The sequence below is a fragment of the Coenobita brevimanus genome, chromosome 67 (genome assembly GCF_032717465.1).
Source record: "Coenobita brevimanus isolate Jiangsu-jjx chromosome 67, ASM3271746v2, whole genome shotgun sequence".
Lineage (NCBI taxonomy): Eukaryota > Metazoa > Arthropoda > Malacostraca > Decapoda > Coenobitidae > Coenobita > Coenobita brevimanus.
Genome location: NC_137020.1, coordinates 24,911,553 through 24,931,462, shown reverse-complemented (window position 1 = coordinate 24,931,462; position 19,910 = coordinate 24,911,553). Strand labels below are relative to the sequence as shown.

Below are 19,910 nucleotides of genomic sequence, written 5' to 3'. Positions count from 1 at the left end.
ATAAAACTATGACTACAAGATCTAACTCTACATGCTGAAGGATAAGGATAGTAAAGCAAGAAGGCTCCCCCCACCACCAAACCCTCCAGGAAAAAGTGAGAAAAACCACCATGCAGCATGGAAAAACTGACATGGAAATTTTATAGGAAACAATGGAAAGGAAAAGTCACATTCTATAATACTTTATCTATAAGCTACCCGATTGAGTAACCTGAAAGAGAGAGTAAACAAATAAAATAATAGTTACGGCATGACATTATAAACCGGTACATTGAGTTAATGGGAAGTCTGTGGACATAACGTGGAATCTACACAATGCACAGTGTGGATGGCGAGGAGGTGGAGGAGGAGGAGGAGGAGGAGGAGGAGGAGGAGGAGTACAGGAGAGGAAGACTGAGTAGGAAGATGCGAGTATTAGGGAAGACAAAGAAGACTGTGAAGAAGAGAATAAAAAAAAAGAAAACGGAACAAAAACAGAGATGGAGGAAGTGGCGGGACCTCATACTAAAAAAAAAAAAAAAAAAAAAAAGCAACCCCCCCCAAAAAAAAAACACCGTGAACAGAGGAGAGAGAAAAAAAAAAAACTGGAGAAACTGTTGTTGAGTAACTCCGATGTCTTAACTGGAGGAGTGAATGGGGAAGTAAAAAGAGATAGGGATTAAAGGCAAAAATAACAAAGGCAAATGAAGCGTGGCGAAATTAAGCACTGGAAAAACAAAGAGGCTGGACATGTGTGAAGAGGAAAGAGGAAAAATCTCTGTCAGAAAAAGAAATAATAAATAACTGAAGATGAAAAAGGAAAATGACTGATGATGTAAGGAGAGGAGAAAGAAAATGGAGACGTATAAGAAAAATAGAAAAGAAAGGGATGGAAAATGATTGAAGGAAAATAAAGAGGAAGCGAAAACACGGAAGATGGAACCACGAACAGGGAACAGACTGGACAAGGAAGGAAGGAGGCGAAGAAAGAAGAGAAGGTTGGAAGGACGTGGGAACAGATTAGAGAAGTAGGCAGAGAAAAGCCGAATAGAATGGAAAAGAGAGGAGAGAGAAGATTTGAAAAGAAAGAAGAGGATAGGGGAAAATTATGAAAGTTAAGGAGAGGAAGAGAATAAAGATTAGAGAAGTGAGAAGAAAAGAAATACCTGGTGAAGCATGAGGACAAAAATATAAGACTGGAGACGTAAAAGGAGGTACAGAAACAAGTGGAAATGCAGGAAGTGGGGGGGGAAAGAAAAGACTAGAGAAAAGGAGAAAAGACTGGAAAAGTAAGATAAAAAAACTGGAGAATGATGAATTAAAAAAAGAAAACTGTAGAAGGAAATAACAAAATATTCGAGAAAAACAGAAACGATAAAAAAAGGAAAGGCAGAAATAAGTGCATTCAGTACTGCTATGCAATACAAAGTCCCCTTACGGATATACACACATATATAACTGACCTTGGGAGCAAATGCCTGGTTGTTCCTCGCGACACACCGTCATGGTATGGGGAACAACTGCGTGATGTTATATAAAAATCTGTCACTGCATGTGGAAGTTTCAAAGCGGACATGAATGTAGGTATGGCTGTTAAGTAGGACAGCACCCAACTTGGTTCGTGCCTCAAGTGTGGCCTTGATCTTGGAGTAGATGGCTGGTTGTTCCCCGCGACACACCGTCATGGTTTGGGCAACAATTGTGTGATATCAAAATCAGTCCATGCACAGAGAAATTACAGGCCAGACACAAAATTGCAGATGGACAGCACCCCACTTTGAGCCCTAAGTGTGACCCTGACCTTGGAAGCAGACTTTTTTTTTTTTTTTTTTTTTTTTCGCGCAAAGCATTATCATAGTATGGGGAACCACTGCATGACGTTACATCAAAAGTCTGTCCAGGAATGTGTAAGTTACAGAACGGACACGAAATTGCAGACGTACTGACGGAACGGCAGAAACCTATAATCCCTAACCGGTTTCCCCGTAGGAAAGAAACAAGATAAAGACAACTAAAGGAAGCACGAATCACGATACGAAAGAATAAGTACACGAACTCTGAGAAATGAAAATAAATTTGTAAAAGAATGAAACAGTGAACGTAAGCTTAGATGAACCTCACTATCCACTCACTCCACCCACTGTAAGATCCAGCCACTGCTCTCTCCATATACTCCAACCACCAACTGCTTCACTCACTATCGGTATCCTTCTCATAATCCACATTAAATAATATACATTTCACTCACTTCAGCTCAACCATAATCCCCTCCATCCACTACCCATCCCGCCCACTGCCTTATTTACCGCCCACACTTTCCACTAAATATTCCACCTACCCCTACTCCACCCACAATCTTGTCCACCCGCCATTTATTCAACACTTTTCACCACCCACATTCTGCCCCTCATTACACATAACTTTTACACTCATTCTTTTGTAAAATGAAAAGCGTAACTCCCCCCCCCCCTTTTTCTCTCTCTCTCTCTCTGACCTGCTCCTCCCTCACCCAGTTCCTCTCCCTCTCAAAAATTTCCCTGACGTTTCCAACCTGTCGTTTTAAATGCCAATTCCAGCGTCCACTCCAATCTGCCTCTATCTCCTCATGTAAAAAATAAACTGGCTAAAATAAAAAGCACAAGACACCAGAGACTGATAGCAAAAACAAAGATCACGGCTGGGAGAAACAGATCTAAGGAAAATTTATGTATGGGCAGACAGGCTAAAACAGATCGAATATATTCATACACAGACAAAAGCGATCATAAGATTAATGTAGCAGATCTGAACTGAAAGTAATGGATCTTTGGAAAAATATGAATTGCATGAGAAACAATATTAATATATCTATCTCCCTCTATCTATCTTTCTCTGTCTATCTATCTAATATATATATATATATATATATATATATATATATATATATATATATATATATATATATATATAAAAGTAACCCGATGACTAAGTATCTGAAAACTTAAATTTATCCCTTCTAAGTAAAGTTAGTTTGAACCTTGTTGCATGAATAAAGGAGTACCAGTAAATTTTAACTTTAACTCAGGAACAATGATGCAAATTGCGTTATATCTGAGTTGGTGTGAAAAGTACTAGGTCACAATTAGCGTCTCTATCAGTTCTGGGCTGAAGTGATATCGATTAGGCAATTTTGGAGAAAGATATTTACCAAGTATTAAGTTTTAGCATGAATTGCGACAAACATTGGTGCGTCATAAGGGAGGGTGTCTAATTCAATACTCACACACAGTCGGTGCCCCTTCGGCTTTCTGCGGGGTGGGGTGGGGGCTGTGAGCAATTTTTTGTCAATTTACTCGAACACTATTGGCTGTATCAAAATTACGAAAACAGCATGTGAAAGCTCGTGAAATTCTGCACCTAGACATATGCTTAGCTCTTGCACGGTGCAGGCAAAATTTTGCACTAGGATGTTGGGAAGTTATTTGAAGCTATTTTTACTCTTGAACAAGTTTATTCTCACTGCATTTATGTACTTTTAATAATCAGTTTTGTGTTTTTATTAGCTTATCTTACAGTATAAACATCAATGAAGATGATGGTATACAATTTATATCAATACAACCAATTTCCGGGGACAAATAAAAGCCATGGGAATGATTCTATTCATGTGCTAGTAGGGACTGCCTTCACTCCATTCTCTCTGATCATGTCCCAGGAACTCATTGAAAACTTATGGTTCCCGAGAGGGTTAAAAAGTTGGACACACACACACACACACACACACACACACACACACAGTGAGGAAACATACCTTGAGTCATAAAACTGAACAAGTAACGGTAATATGTAAAATCTAGGAGGAACAAGCATGACATTAAAAGACAGCTGTGTGACCATCAGTACCGGTACTGTCATATGGGACTTCGCTAGTCTGTGTGCATGCAGCATCTTGCGTCCAAAAACCCTCAATGAAAGTGGCGAGCAGGGCTGCTCCAAGAGATGCTCCCATATCTCTGTTCTAAAACAAATTTACTTCTGGACATCTCATAACTGCTAAAATCAATTTATTTCTAGAATCAAATAACACAGGACATACTCCTGGTAACTAGCTTGCATGATGGTTCAGAAACAGGTACACCCCTTAGCATTAATTTCGTGCCACTAAGGCTAAGTACTGAATGCAACCGTATAAGTATGGAACAAAACTGGGGGAATAAGTGTGTGTTGGGACTAAACTCAAGTGTATGAGTAAGCTGTCACTCCAAATTAGTGTTCTAACCACTTGGTCACCTTGTGTGTTTACCAACATGAATTATTCTGGTACTTAAACATTAATTATTCCCAGATTATGGAAGGGAGATAACCTTTCCCTTCCTTCTTGTCCACAGACCATGTTCCAGTGGTGGATTTCCTGGCTGTGGGTGTGCATGTGGGCGGGCGTGGGTGTGGGCGTGGAGGGCGGCATGTGGGCGTCCAGTAGCAGCATCAGCCGCACCAGCATGAGCACCACCACCACCACGCACCAACAAGCCATCCTACCACCATCTCATCTAGGGGTACCTCAGGTTGTCGGAACCTCGCTAAATATCCCCAGTCGCCTGATCTCAGGGGCCAAGGGGGTTCAAGGGAAGGTTGAGCTGGGTCCTGGCATGGGGGGTTCAGCCGTGGAGACCCCCGAGGGTAGAGAAGGTGCTCAGTACTTTGCAACACAGCCCACACCTCAGACTGCCGTGGTTGGGTCCACGGCGGTGCTTCCATGTAGGTGAGTTTGAAACTGTTTCTTATGTTTCGGTACACTGATTCTGATCAGTACAGTTTAGTTTGTACTATTCGGCTTTGGCTTGGACTGGGTTGCTTTAATATGCCTGGGGTTGCTTTAGTATGGTACGTCCTGCTATAATATGATTCAAATCGGTTTCGTATGGTTCATTTAAGTAAGGATGAAGGTAAAGCTGAGGTGGGTCCTGTTAAGAGGGGTCCATCTGTGAAGAACAGAACACAAACAGAGCTAAGTTAACACACCCACATCTCATTACACAGTTGAGTCCAAAGTAGTTCCTCCATGCGGATGAGATCCATGACTGTTTCATACGGTTCGGTACAGTATGATTTGGTTCATTTCAGTTCCATTTATATTGCACTGAGTTGCTTTCGGCTGGTTCGGGTCTGCTTAGTTTGGTTCATGTAGAGTCAGTTAAAAGTAACTCAAACACAGTTCACCCACATTGCTGTTTAGTACGGTTACAGGAAGTTAAAGCTGGTGCGGTATGATATAGCTTATCTTGATTCAGCTCAGTATGGGAAGGGAGTGTGTCCATTCAGTATGGCTGAGATTTGTTTAAGATGATTTCGATAAGTTCAGGATGGTATGGGTATGTTTGAACTGACTTTTTTTTCTCGTATTGTTCGGCCATATTTCTGTCCCGTATGGTTTGGGTATATTTCATTAAAAATCTGATGATTTGTGTCAGTTCGGTATGGTGTAGTGGATATTCACTTAACTCAGTCACTTGGGACGAACGAATGGACGCCCAAGATTGACCAACCCAACAAAGTAAAAGTTGGGTGATAGGGTTGGTGGGAGTGTGGTCGAATTAAAACCATTGTGACTATAAACCATGGGCCAAGCGATCACCGCACCTGTAATACCGACAGTGGGAGAGAGGTTATTATCATTTTGTATCCACTGCCCTGTTGTATGGCAGTGACTGTCATACGTACACTGCAATGTAAGTAATATATGGATGTAATAAAAAAACAATGAATATTCCGAATGAACTGTATGAAGCAACGGAGAACACTGTAGTCAAACTGATCGAGAACACCTCACTGTCCGCTGCCATGCCTAGTCCTGTATCAGCCAATCAGCCGCAGCCTTCGTAATGATTCTGGGCTACTCATGACTGCCTTAAGCGAATGGGGTTTAGCTTCTACGGGTGTGGTTCAGTATGGCTTATGTATGTTTCAATTGCAAATGGTGTGATTATGTCTCGTATGGATCAGGTATACTTTTGCTTAGTACGGCTTGGGATGCTTCATTGTGCTTAAGGTATATTTCAGATCAGTTCACCAGTTAATCAGTTCCGTAATTAGGGCATTTTAGCTCTCTCTCTCTCTCTCTCTCTCTTTAGTTCAGTACGGTTTGGGTCGGTTTAGTATGGTTCAGATATTCTTCAAGTTGTATGGCTTCGTCTGAGTCAGTACGGCTATGTATATTTCGGTTCAGTATCGCTGAGGTCGACTCATCAGTTTGGAGACACGTTACCTCGAGAGATGATTAAGTTTATTCTCTCTCTCTCTCTCTCTTTCCCTGATTCTCTTTGTCTCATGCACTCATTAAAACCGAACTGCCTCGTAAAACACTAAGTTGTGTGGTCTGTGTTTTTATGTCTCTCTCTCTCTCTCTCTCTCTCTCTCTCCCTATTACTTTCCACCCCTCCTTCAATCTCCTCTTCCATCAACTTTCTCTTCCTTATCATCGTTTTTGCTCTCTCTCTCTCTGTCTTCATCACTCAGCACCCTTCCTTCAATCTCCTCTTCCATCAACTTTCCCTTCCTTATCAACGTTTCTACTCTCTCTCTCTCTCTCTAGTTTCCTCCCACCACCTTTCAATATGTTATCTCTATCCCGTAGGTCCAGGTAGCCACCCACTCAAGCCCCGATATTCCTTTCACACCTGTCTCCCCTTCATCTCAATATTCTCTCTCTCTCTCTCTCTCTCCATTTTTTTTTCCACTGACCTTCTTCACCTTCCCTTGCGCACCTATCCATCCTTCCTTTCATTTTCCCCTTGTCTCATCGTTTTATACTTTACAGCCTTAGAACGGTCTTTTTAAAATTATTATTCATGCCAACATCAAATGATTTATTTAGATTAATCGAGACTCAATCTGGAGTCGTTGAATATATGCTTCAGTATCTTTCCAATTTCCCGCGGGGTCTCCAAAGGCAAATCAGGAAAAATAACAAAAATATCAACCTTGTGCAGAAATATTTACACCTCCCGTAAGGTAATTCATTTGATATTACAATATTGCAATTGCCAGACGATTTTATTCATCTATACGCAACCTCTATCACCCATTTAAAAAATATTACAATTCCGTTTAGGAGAGAGACTGCTAATGAATGAAGAAAAAGTATCTTCCACTAACTTCAAAATTCCGATTCCCCTTAAAATTATTCTTATTCACGCAAGAGGATTTTATTTAATATAGGAAAGAACTCAGATAATGAAGTGCTTAGATACCCCATTCAACTTACTTCCTTTCCCGTTCCTCGCCCTACTCCAAAATTTTCTCTCCCAAATCACACATTCTCATCTCATTTCCTTTCATTAGCTAACTTTGGCTCTATTACCCACCCACTTGGCTAACTTTTTATACTCAACTGCCTCCTCTCTCAACTTTTCACTTGTCTTTACACACACTTTTTCTTGCCAATCTCTCCTCTTTCCCTTTCTCTTGCACACACCTTTTCATATCCTTTCTTGCAATTTTCCTATCCCCTTTTCTTCTCATTCTTTTTTTCACATTTCCTTTAATCTCTCTCTCTCTCCCTTTTTCCACTCACTTCTCCTTTCCTCCTCTTCACAGACATATTCTTCCTATTTTCTCCACATCTTTTTACAAGTCTTTTCTCCCCCTTCTCTCTTCACACTTCTCCCCCTTCTCTTTTCACACTTTTCTCCCCTTTCTCTTTTCACACACTTTTCTCCCCCTTCTCTTTTCACACACTTTTCTCCCCCTTCTCTTTTCACGCCTTTTCTCCCCCTTCTCTTTTCACGCCTTTTCTCCCCTTCTCTTTTCACTTTTCTCCCCCTTTCTCTTTTCAAACACTTTTCTCCCCCTTCTCTTTTCAAACACTTTTCTCCCCCTTCTCTTTTCACACACTTTTCTCCCCCTTCTCTTTTCACGCCTTTTCTCCCCTTCTCTTTTCACTTTTCTCCCCCTTCCTCTTTTCACACTTCTCCCCCTTCTCTTTTCACACGCTTTTCTCCCCCTTCTCTTTTCACACGCTTTTCTCCCCCTTCTCTTTTCACACACTCTTCTCCCCCTTCTCTCTTCACACACTCTTCTCCCCCTTCTCTCTTCACACACTCTTCTCCCCCTTCTCTCTTCACACACTCTTCTCCCCTTCTCTTTTCCAGTCTTTTTTATCTTCCATTACCTTTTTCCACGGACTCTTTTTTACTGTTTTTTTCTCCCATTACTTTTCAGTTTTTTCCCCTTTATTTCTCTCCTCCTTTCTAATTCACATATTTTCGGGCACAACCTCCTATCCAACTTTTCATTTTGCTTTTCTTCCCATTTACCAAGTTAAATCTTTCTTCCTCTCTTCCTACCTCTCTCTCCGACCCCTCTTTTTTTTTTCTTTTTTTTTCATTCATACCGTTCACTTTCCTTCCAATCCACTCCCCGACTCTCTCTCTCTCTCTCTCTCTCTTTCTCTGCACTATCCTTTTCTCCTTCTATGACTCGGTTCAAATTGTTAGCAATGAGACCGGACCGCCTTGTAGGGATCGTAAAGCCTATATGGTCTACGCATCTTTATGTAGTAGCCCCTCCCTCTCTCTGTATCTACCTACCTACCTATCTATCTATTTATCTATCTATACGTCTAATTTACCTTTTTCTCCCATTACCAGAGTGATCAACAAGGTGGGCCATTTACAGTGGACCAGGGACGGGTTTGGTCTGGGCACGGGCCGAGACCTTTCTGGGTTCTCTCGATACTCCATGATTGGCTCCGATGATGAGGGTGAGTAGATAAGTAGATGAGTAGACACAGATGGAAGGGCATTGATACATACCTTGAGTAAATAACACAGACAGATACACACACCCTTTTCTTCCCCTTCTCTTTTCACACACTTTTCTCCCCTTCTCTACTCACACACTTTTCTCCCCTTTCTCTACTCACACACTTTTCTCCCCCTTCTCCTTTCACACACTTTTCTCCCGCTTCTCCTTTCACACACTTTTCTCCCCCTTCTCTTTTCACACACTTTTCTCCCCCATCTCTTTTCACACACTTTCTCCTCCTTCTCACACACTTTGCTCCCCCTTCTCTTTTCACACACTTTTCTCCCCCTTCTCCAATCACACACTTTTCTCCCCTTTCTCTTTTCACACACTTTTCTCCCCTTTCTCTTTTCACACACTTTTCTCCCCCTTCTCTACTCACACACTTTTCTCCCCCTTCTCTTTTCACACACTTTGCTCCCCCTTCTCTTTTCACACACTTTTCTCCCCTTTCTCCTTTCACACACTTTTCTCCCCTTTCTCTTTTCACACACTTTTCTCCCCCTTCTCCTTTCACACACTTTTCTCCTCCGATGAGTAGAATGAGTAAGCAAACATATACAGTACGTAGATAGAGATACCGGGAATAGATAATCGGATAAATTACAGACAGAAAAACAGTTACAGATAGATAAATAGATAGAGAGATAGATACAGATAGCTAGACTGATGAAGTTGATGAACACAGATGAGAGGATGGAACGATATTCACTATTAATTGGATTCTCCCGCTACGCTATGATAGGCTTTGACGAAGGGTATGAACAGGGCTGGATGGATGGTTGGATGGATGGATGGAAGGGCAGACACAGACTGATGACGGTAAAGAGATGAATGGGTAAACAGAGACAAACCATAAGCTCTTTTGACTTTATTCATGTGTGTGTGTGTGTGTGTGTGTGTGTGTGTGTGTGTGTGTGTGTGTGTGTGTGTGTGTGTGTGTGTGTGTGTGACCTAAACACTAGTCATCATCATTATTACTTTTATAACCATCACTATCATCATCATCAAAACATTAAGTTCACTAATTTCACTTCATCCACTCATCAAATTATGTTCGAAGGCCAAGGTCGACTATAATTTCTTTTTTCGGATTATTTTCATTTTCGTTTGTGCATGACGCGTGGAGCTGCACACGAGAAGCGACATGGAAAAATTCTGCAGACCCCGTTCCTGAAACAGAGTGGAAAATGAGGCTTCAACGTCCGTAAAAGCAGAACGAAACAGACCTGTCGGTGTCCGCAAAACCAGAGGGAAATATAGGCTGTCTGTGTCGGTAAAATGAGATGAAATATTTTCCCACCTACTGAACCTATAATATATTTGGCAAGTCCATAAATGCAGACGTTGTTAAAAGAAATCTGAATCAAAAGTGACCTTGACCCAAGACAGATCTGCAAAAAAATTTACTTCTTCCTAGGCGTGCACACGCACGTACGTAGCTGCAAGCGCGCGCGCGCACACAAACACACACACACACACACACACACACACACACATACACACACACACACACACACGCACACACGCACACACACACACGCACACACGCGCACACACACACACACACACACACAACCTCACTCACTGTTAGTGCCAATTTTAATACAAATCAAAGCAATCATTCATGAGATATTAACACAACTAAATACATTTACATATCTTCAGAAAGGACTCAGTCACATTACTAACGCCAAAAGAAACTGTAACCATCAAATCCCGTTCGAAAAGGAGCAAAATATATGCCCTTGAAACTCCTTAAAAAAAAAGAAAAAAAAAATAGCGTGGATGTCGCGTGATGGTGTGGCATCTGGGTGAATATATATATATATTTTTTTCTGGCCACATCCATCTTCTTACAGATACCAGAAAATCATATTCCACTTAATTTTGGCTAATGAAAGGATTTGCTAATATATAATCCCTGTAATTGGATAAATCTCTCCTAAGGTGAATAACATCGTCCTTAGATGGCATGAATATAAGGAAAAAATAAACGAGAGCAATGTGTGTGAGAGAGAGAGAGAGAGAGAGAGAGAGAGAGAGAGAGAGAGAGAGAGAGAGAGAGAATGTGTATTTACTTATTTTTATCCAGTATTCAGTGCCTCACCCCAGTGTCATTGTCCTGCCAGCTGGGTAAACGTGTGAGGGTCAGTGCCATTGCCCCCCCCTCCCCCTTGCGTGTCATGGCACCATCTGGCACTCATGGACCGTAGTGCCGCAGAGTCATCACACTTAACCCCAGTGCCACACCTTTACCACACATCCACCCTGCTGTTTATTTTTGCTTTTACTGAAGGTTATGGGGACTCTCTCTCTCTCTCTCTCTCTCTCTCTCTCTCTCCCATCTACCTGTCTATCCATCCATCCATCTCCCTCCCTCACACACACATAATATACACAGCCTAATTTGAAGCTATTAAACAACGTAAATGGTTCGCTGTGTGTAATCCCAAACTTGATTAATACACCTGAATCAACCTTGCCACCTCCACTCTACCCTGATGTGACCCTGACCCCTTGACGATATCAAGTTGTTAAATGTCCCAGAACTAAAATCAGTTGCCAAAATTAGTAAAAATTGAATTAATAAACATAAGTATAGGAGTATGTCAATGCGTAACCTCTGATGATACGACAATACTGTGGGTGTTTTTGGAAGAATCTCTCTCTCTCTCTTTGAGCTATAACTCTTGCAAGCATTAGCCTAGAAACAGTTCTCCGCAAGCTGGAAGCTTCATTAAGTTGACGTATGGAGACTGAGTTTTGCTATTAAAAGAAATATTACGCTACTGAGCGGTTTTCCCCGTCTCAAAGACAATATAGTTAAATTTAAAACTGCACAATAAAGAAAAATAAAATGAAATAAAGAAACATTGTTGATAACCATTATTTTTCTTCTCGAACTGCTGAGTCAAGACGAGACGAGAATAACAAGAGAAACGAAAGACTGGACGAGGGATGGAGGACGAACGAAAAAGGAGTAGGGGAGAAAATATACCTCTTGTACGGACACCACAATATTCCCGTGAATCCACGCCAAATCTTATTCAAATTCATAATATTCTCAATGAAGGAAAAAAAAAAAAAAAACATGCCGACAAGACTACAGATATATACTTCAAATCACCCCATAAGTTTATAGTCCCTTCACTACAATACGTCTCAAATTACACTCATGCTAACTACTGACAACTGTTTATCAGGTTGGGAGAGATATCTTGATGGGAAGGGGTTAATGGACGCTGTGCCTAAACCCTGATGTTCAAAATGGGTCTTCTAAGCTGTGTCAAATCAAGACAAAGGAAGAATAAACTAAGACATCATCGTAGTGAAGGTGTTAATTTTCATCCTCCTCGACAGTAAGAATTATATGATATGAAACTTTTAAAACACAAACATAAATAAAAAACCAAGGCAGCATCTTACCTCTGTCTCAAAGATGCATTACTTCCTTATCTACAGCCACGATTGTTCCTCATACCTGTAAAAAGAAAAAAAAAATATTACTACACTAAAATTAACGAAACATATATCAAGAATTAACCACTACTTAATTTCGTCTGATATCTCTCTGGTCACGATAAATTCCTCAAATCTCCCCCCCCCCCAAAAAAAAAACGAAAATTAATGACGTATGATGAAGGTTATATATTAGATGTCAGAATCGAATGGATATAGTCAATTAACAACCACCCCTCTCCCACCCCCACCCCCTTAAAAAAAAAAAAAAAAGGTGGAGGAACGAACTGAAGGAATATAATAATGAAGGGAGTCTGAAGGAATATAATAATGAAGGGGGTCTAAAGGAATATAATAATGAAGGGGGTCTAAAGGAATATAATAATGAAGGGGGTCTGAAGGAATATAATAATGAAGGGGGTCTAAAGGAATATAATAATGAAGGGGGTCTGAAGGAATATAATAATGAAGGGGGTCTGAAGGAATATAATAATGAAGGGGGTCTGAAGGAATATAATAATGAAGGGGGTCTAATAGTGTTCATTGCAGAGTTGAATCATACACTAAGGAATATAATAATGAAGGGGGTATAATAGCGTTCATTGCAGAGTTGAATCATACACTAAGGAATATAATAATGAAGGGGGTATAATAGCGTTCATTGCAGAGTTGAATCATACACTAAGGAATATAATAATGAAGGGGGTCTGAAGGAATATAATAATGAAGGGAGTGAAGGAATAAGGGGGTCTGAAGGAATATAATAATGAAGGGGGTCTGAAGGAACATAATAATGAAGGGAGTTGAATCATACACTAAGGAATATAATAATGAAGGGGGTGTGAATACACTAAGGAATATAATAATGAAGGGGGTATAATAGCGTTCATTGCAGAGTTGAATCATACACTAAGGAATATAATAATGAAGGGGGTATAATAGCGTTCATTGCAGAGTTGAATCATACACTAAGGAATATAATAATGAAGGGGGTCTAATAGTGTTCATTGCAGAGTTGAATCATACACTCAACAGATGAATAAAAAAGACCGATATACACATGCGCAGAGAGACAGACAAATACATATAGACAGACAAGAGATATATAGACTTAAACACCGACGAACGAAGATAAAAAGCAGCGATATATACACTCCCTGACAAAAAAAAATAAAAATAAAACTCTCCTGTGTAAAATGACCAAACACGGGCGGATCTCATTTATGTGTTTGGCACAGAGAGAGAGAGAGAGAGAGAGAGAGAGAAACAAATTTAATTCCAACTCTCATTTGAAGGGGACCACCTAAAATGAGTACATGAAAGGGATGGTCTGACTGTCCACCCATGAAACACATTGACAGGGACTCTACCAACAAATTAACATGTCCACTAAAAGGAATACAGTACTTTATAATGCTCTTCCTATCCCCAGACGATTTTATTCAGCTTGGGATGGATTTTTCGAAATGGAGGGGTTGTATTTACCTTTCATTAACCCTCTCGCTAGTACAATTTTCCACACACACACACACACACACACACACACACACACACACACACACACACACACACACACACACAGGTGAACGTTATCGGAATGAAATGGTTGACGGGAACATTCCAATCTTGCTGGACATGAGGCTAAATAAAATAGTGCAACAACAGAGTGAATATAATAATAAAAAAAATATGCCATGGAAATAAGACTTAAGAAAACTTGGGTTTGTTGGCTTTTGAGGCTTTTCGAAAATTGAATAAAATCATCTGGAGGAAGCAATAACTCTATATAAAATGATGTCATCGAACTGAAAGAGTGAATATGACTTCAATTAAGGGGAAACAAACGTCTATCTGAAGAGGACCAACTTAAAAAAAAAAAAAAAAAAAAAAAAACGAGTATAAGACAGGGATGGTTTGACTGCCTACCCAGGAAATCCACTAATAAAGTAATAAAATAATAATGAAAATGGGTGAAATGGGTTACGGTGCTACTATGCCAGGCTTTAAATCTATATATACCATGGCCACAAGGGAAGATGACTAACTTTATTATGGATGAAATAATAGTAGATCGATATAGTATGGCAATAAAGAACTACGTCTACTTTACTATGCATAATACTAGATCGATATATCATGGCAAAGAGAACGATTTCCTTTATTAAGCATGGAATAATATCGGTACTGACACGATACACCATGGCAAAAAAAGAACGTCTGCTTTACTGTGCATGAAAGAGTAGGGAATCAATATATCAACGCAATAAAGAACGATCCCCTTCAGTAAGCATGAAATAATACCGGTACCGAATCGATATGTCAAGGCGACAAGGAACAACATAAACTTTATTGTACATGAAACAATTAGGAATGAAATATATCAACGCAATAAAGAAAAAACAATCTACTTTACTGAGCCTGATACAATACCGGTACTGAATCGATATACCATGCCAATAAAGAACAATGTCTGCTTTACTTAGCATGAACTAATCATGAATCGATATACCACGGCAATAAAGAACAATAATTTACTTTACTGTTCATGAAATAATATTGGATTTTATTATCTTTGAAACAATACTGAATCGATAGGTCACCATTACAAAAATGGCCGCACAATGGGAGACAGCGCCTCCAGTGCAACTGCAAACATAATCTGCAGGTAATCATAACCCTTTTACTCCCTCTCATCCAACACCACCACACCTTCTTAACCCCCCACAATGCAATGACGTCTGTTTATATCTAGTTCTTGCAACATACAATCCAATCATGTCTTTTTATATTTCAGTCCTGCAACATACAATCCAACCACGTCTTCCTGTATTTAATTCTTGCAACATATAATCCAATCACGTCTTTTCTTACTCCATTCTTGCAACATACAATCCACTCACGTCTTTTTATATATCATTCTTGCAACATACAATTCAATCACATCTTCCTATATATCATTCTTGCAACATACAATCCAATCACGTCTTCTTATATTTAATTCTTGCAACATTTCAGCAACATTATGCAATTCAGTACAGCTCCTTAGTAACAGAGAAGTTAGAGGGATTTATGTATTTCCTCAATTCCGAAAAGTTTATCCCAAATTAAAACTGACTAGAGACTGCAAGGCTCATATTCCCGACGGTTAAGAATGCTCCCTAACACCACTTCCTTACCGATTTATTTTTGGATACGGCTGGCTCATATCGTGTTGTACGTTATTCATGCAGAGTATGGTGATATTAGGATGACTTAAGTAACAAAAAATAGGACGGCAAGGTGTAATAGGTAAAATAAGTCGCTTAGGAAAAGATGTTAGGGAGCTTCTTTAATCGACGAGAATAAGGGCCCCAAGAATATGACGGGAAAAAAGGTCCTCGGGCTAAAGGAAATAAAGACCCACTCAAACGGCGATAGGAATCAACGCCGTATTGCAAGTCACAGTGTATGATTCGTAACGCCTGTATCTTTGCGATTCATTCAGCTTATTGCACGTTATTATTCTCTAGCATGTTATTAATAAGGTTTTAATCGCGACACATGTTCTATCATTGAAAGGCACGACGATACTTAGGTTTAATATACGGAATAAATCGCTAAGGAATAGGTGTTTCAACTATAAAGACGGACTCAATATCCTTCTGTATGTCACTGATGGAAAATATATAGGAATGAAAACGATACAAGTAGCATCAAAAACAATAATGAGGTATAAAAAGACAAAACAAATCGCTAAAGAAGAGGCACTACGAAGTCTCCTGTGAGTGTGAGATACAGCCAATATTCCAACACAAATTGTCTGATCGTAAAGGTCGGGATGAAAACTGAACAAAGACTATCAGTTTCATGTCAGAGTCAACCATTCCTACCCCCCAATTTGCCATCATCCAGGCGAGGCGGGTGAAACGTGGAAAGGAGAGAGCGTAGAGTTTTAGGAATTTCACACTGCAACTTTCGCTCACTTGCAGACTCTCTCTCTCTCTCTCTCTCTCTCTCTCTCTCTCTCTCTCTCTCTCTCTCTCTCTCTCTCTCATACAAAGCCAAGGAGATGGTCAGGTTAACAAAAATCAACCCAAAATGCACCACGCTACCTCATAAACTGGCTTTTACACTGTGATACTGATGATGAATATGATGGTGATGGTGATGATGATGATGATGATGATGATGATGACGATACTCTTAAAACCAGTACCAAAAATAACCCAGACTATAACCACCCTAGATCTTTATACCATTTCATCACTATACATTAACTTCAATAAATAAAAATATAGAAGCTTTACCATTTAATTGAAGGCGGGGGTGAGGGTTAGCTGTCACGCATTATTCATTTATCAACATACGCCCAGATTATTTATTCCCCCGGCTGTCGGATATATTAAACTGCCATTATTTTATCTCGACAGTTTGTTAATTTCCAAACAGCGTGGCCTTTGTGTCTGCCAAAACTGGGAGCATTAATCTATTTGTCTTTCAGTTTTTGTTTATGTTACTGCGTTCCTATTTTTCTTCTTTCCCATTTTTCTTTCTTTTCTCCTATTGTTTCTCTTATTTTTTCTTGTTTCCTATTTTTCTTTCTCCTTACCTGTTTTTTCTTTCCCATTTTTTCTTTCTTCTTTCCTATTTTTCTTTCCTCTGTCCTATTTTTTCTTCTTTCCTATTTCTTCTTCTTACCTATTTTTCTTTTCTTTCTTATTTTCCTCTTTCCCATTTTTTTCTTCTTTCCTATTTTTCTTTTCTTTCCCATTTTCTTCTTTCCTATCCTATTATTTCTTCTATTTCTTCTTTCCTTTCTAATTTTTTCTTTCTTCCTATTTCTTCTTTCCTGCTCTTTTTCCTACTTTTTTATTTTTCCTTTCCTTTTTTTTCTATTTTCTTTCTTCTTTCCCTTCCTATTTTTCTTCTTCTTTCCTTTTTTCTATTGTACAATTTTAATAGCACACTTTTCTCGTTATATTTGCCATCCACATCCTTTCATTCCATTTATTGGCCTCAAAGAAAAAAAAAATACCATAAGGAGCACTATGATATTTATATTAATCAACAAAAAAGTCAATTTAGGATGTAGTGATTAGGAGTTATCGTTTCATAACTAGTACGTACAAAAGTTCTACATTAAGTTTATGATAGTCTCGGAGATCAACATATACTTGTACACGATAAATACAGCTTCTTTATCTTGAGACCATTTCCGTAGCTCACTTAAGTCTCTCTCTCTGTCACGTCAATTTTCTCTACCCCTGTGCACTTCGGCCATTCCTCCATCCAGTCCAGTGTTCAGTCTATTCACTGACCTACTCACCAATCTACCAATATGGCCTTTCATTCACGTCTCCATTAACACATTCCTCCATCCATCTTTAAAAGCCCTTCCATCCACCCCTCCATCCATAAAAATCACACCAACCATCCACAAAAACCCCTCCATCCACCCACATTCACCTGTAGCTTTGTTCATCCATCCTTCTCCTCATTCATTTTCTTGTATCCAGCTACTGACCCATGTCCTAAACAGCCAAAGGTAGTTAATTTCAGAAGCGCTTGTTCAGAGAGATGAAAAACATACAATGAATTCATAACATTTACCAGTTGTTATTAGAGCTGGCCTGCTGTGAAATGTCCCCTTTTTTCCATACCCTCCTGAATCACATCATCCAAAACCGTCCAACCATCCATCCACTCATCCAGGCAACGTTCCATCATGCCACTCACTCAATCTATCCATCAATCCATTTCCTTAATCAAAGCTGCCTTCTATCTTCCCCCTTCCACAACACACCGTCCCCTTCTGCTATACTCCCTCCTCCCTATCTCCCCAATCGCCCTTCCTCCCTCGCTCTCTCCCTCCCCCACACCCTCCCTTGCCTATACTCCTTCCTCCCTATCTCCCCAATCACCCTTCCTCCCTCGCTCTCTCCCTCCCCCACACCCTCCCTCCCTCCCTTGCCTATACTCCTTCCTCCCTATCTCCCCAATCACCCTCCCTCCCTCCCTCCGTCCCTGCCTCCCTCCCTCCGTCCCTCTCTCCCTCCCCCACACCCTCCCTCCCTCCCTTACCTATACTCCTTCCTCCCTATCTCCCCAATCACCCTCCATCCCATTCTCTCTCCCTCCCTACACCCTCCATCCCTCCCTTGCCTATATTCCTTCCTCCCTATCTCCCCAATCACCCTCCCTCCCTCTCTCCCTCCCCCACACCCTCTATCCCTCCCTTGCCTGTACTCCATCCTCCCTATCTATCCTATGACCCTCCATCCCTCCCCTTATCCTCCCTTCCCTCCCCTGACCCTCTGACCTTTGACCTTCCCTTGACCTTACACTGTACTGGATTTTTTTTTTTTTTTTCTCGACAATTTGGGGGTCATTACGGTGCTTGTTTTGGCGTCTGTCTGTGTTTATCTGGCTCTCTGCGCGTGTGTTTATGAGAGTGCTCGCAGTGTGTGTGTGTGTGTGTGTGTGTGTGTGTGTGTGTGTGTGTGTGTGTGTGTGTGTGTGTGTGTGTGTGTGTGTGTGTGTGTGTGTGTGTGTGTGTGTGTGTGTGTGTGTGTGTGTGTGTGTGTGTGTGTGTGTGTGTGTTTGTGGGTGTGTGTGTGTGTGTGTGTGTGTGTGTGTGTGTGTGTGTGTGTGTGTGTGTGTGTGTGTGTGTGTGTGTGTGTGTGTGTGTGTGTGTGTGTGTGTGTGTGTGTGTGTGGAAAAACAGTACCGTACACACCTATGCATATAAACACCTCCAAACTTGATGTATGTGCCAGTGTGTGACCCTTACCTGATCGCAAAATAACACGAAATAAAACATTCTGAAGTTACTCTATTTTTCGCGAACACATATTATGTAAACTTATACCTCCCTAACCAGCACAGTTCATCCTGATAGCAGTTTTTTTTTAGCAATATTTTTTGTAATAGATCATGACTCCATCTATGACACTAACTACCCTTATAACTCTGATTCTACTTAAATATTATTCTATTTGTGACCCCGACATGACCTACATTATCTTGACCTCTACCTGTGACCCTGACCCAACCTACTTTTATGCTGACCCCTACCAAAAACTCTTCTCTCTCACCATGGTCCCTTCGTAAGTTACCCTACCTTACCCCTATTAGTATCTTTATCTGACGTCATGACCCTACCTGACCTACCTTCATCGCTGACCTTACCTAATTACCTCTCTAAACTGTCCTACCTGTGACCCCACGGCTACCTAAATAACCCTACCTGTGACCCTGACCCTGACCTGACTTTTTTCCCTATAAGAGACCCCTACCTGTAACTCTCACCCTATCACTGACCTTATTATTGACCTTGACACCAACCAATGACTCTGCTTACCAATGACCCCTACCATTGACTCTGCTTATTATATTACCTCTAAGTATATTCCTGAACCCAACCAATGACCTTGCCTATGCCTATATTTCCCTACCAATGACCTTGCCTACTGTGCTACTGTATCCTTGACCTCTACTGATATGAATGAGACCACCTTTACCTGCATTACCCTACTAATAACCATGCCTACTATGCTACCTTATCACTGAACCCTACCAATAACTCTGCCTATTATGCTAAATGTATCCTTGACCTCTGCCACTGACCCTGACCCTTCTTAATTATCCCACCTGGCCTTGAATGCAGCCCTCACCCGCAGTGTCCCATTCACTTCACTCTATTCACC

The 19,910-nt window shown here is 40.5% G+C and overlaps 1 protein-coding gene across 1 annotated transcript in view; it reads left to right on the top strand.

Moving 5' to 3' along the window:
- The first annotated feature begins 4,444 nt into the window (after nucleotides 1–4,444).
- LOC145405462 (irregular chiasm C-roughest protein-like) overlaps nucleotides 4,445–19,910 on the top strand; it is a 185,318-nt gene continuing 169,852 nt past the window's right edge. The window contains exons 1-2 of the mRNA XM_080276807.1: nucleotides 4,445–4,720; nucleotides 8,607–8,719. Of these exons, the coding sequence (XP_080132933.1) occupies nucleotides 4,458–4,720; nucleotides 8,607–8,719 (376 nt within the window). The 5' untranslated portion in view covers nucleotides 4,445–4,457. The remainder of the gene's footprint in view (nucleotides 4,721–8,606; nucleotides 8,720–19,910) is intronic.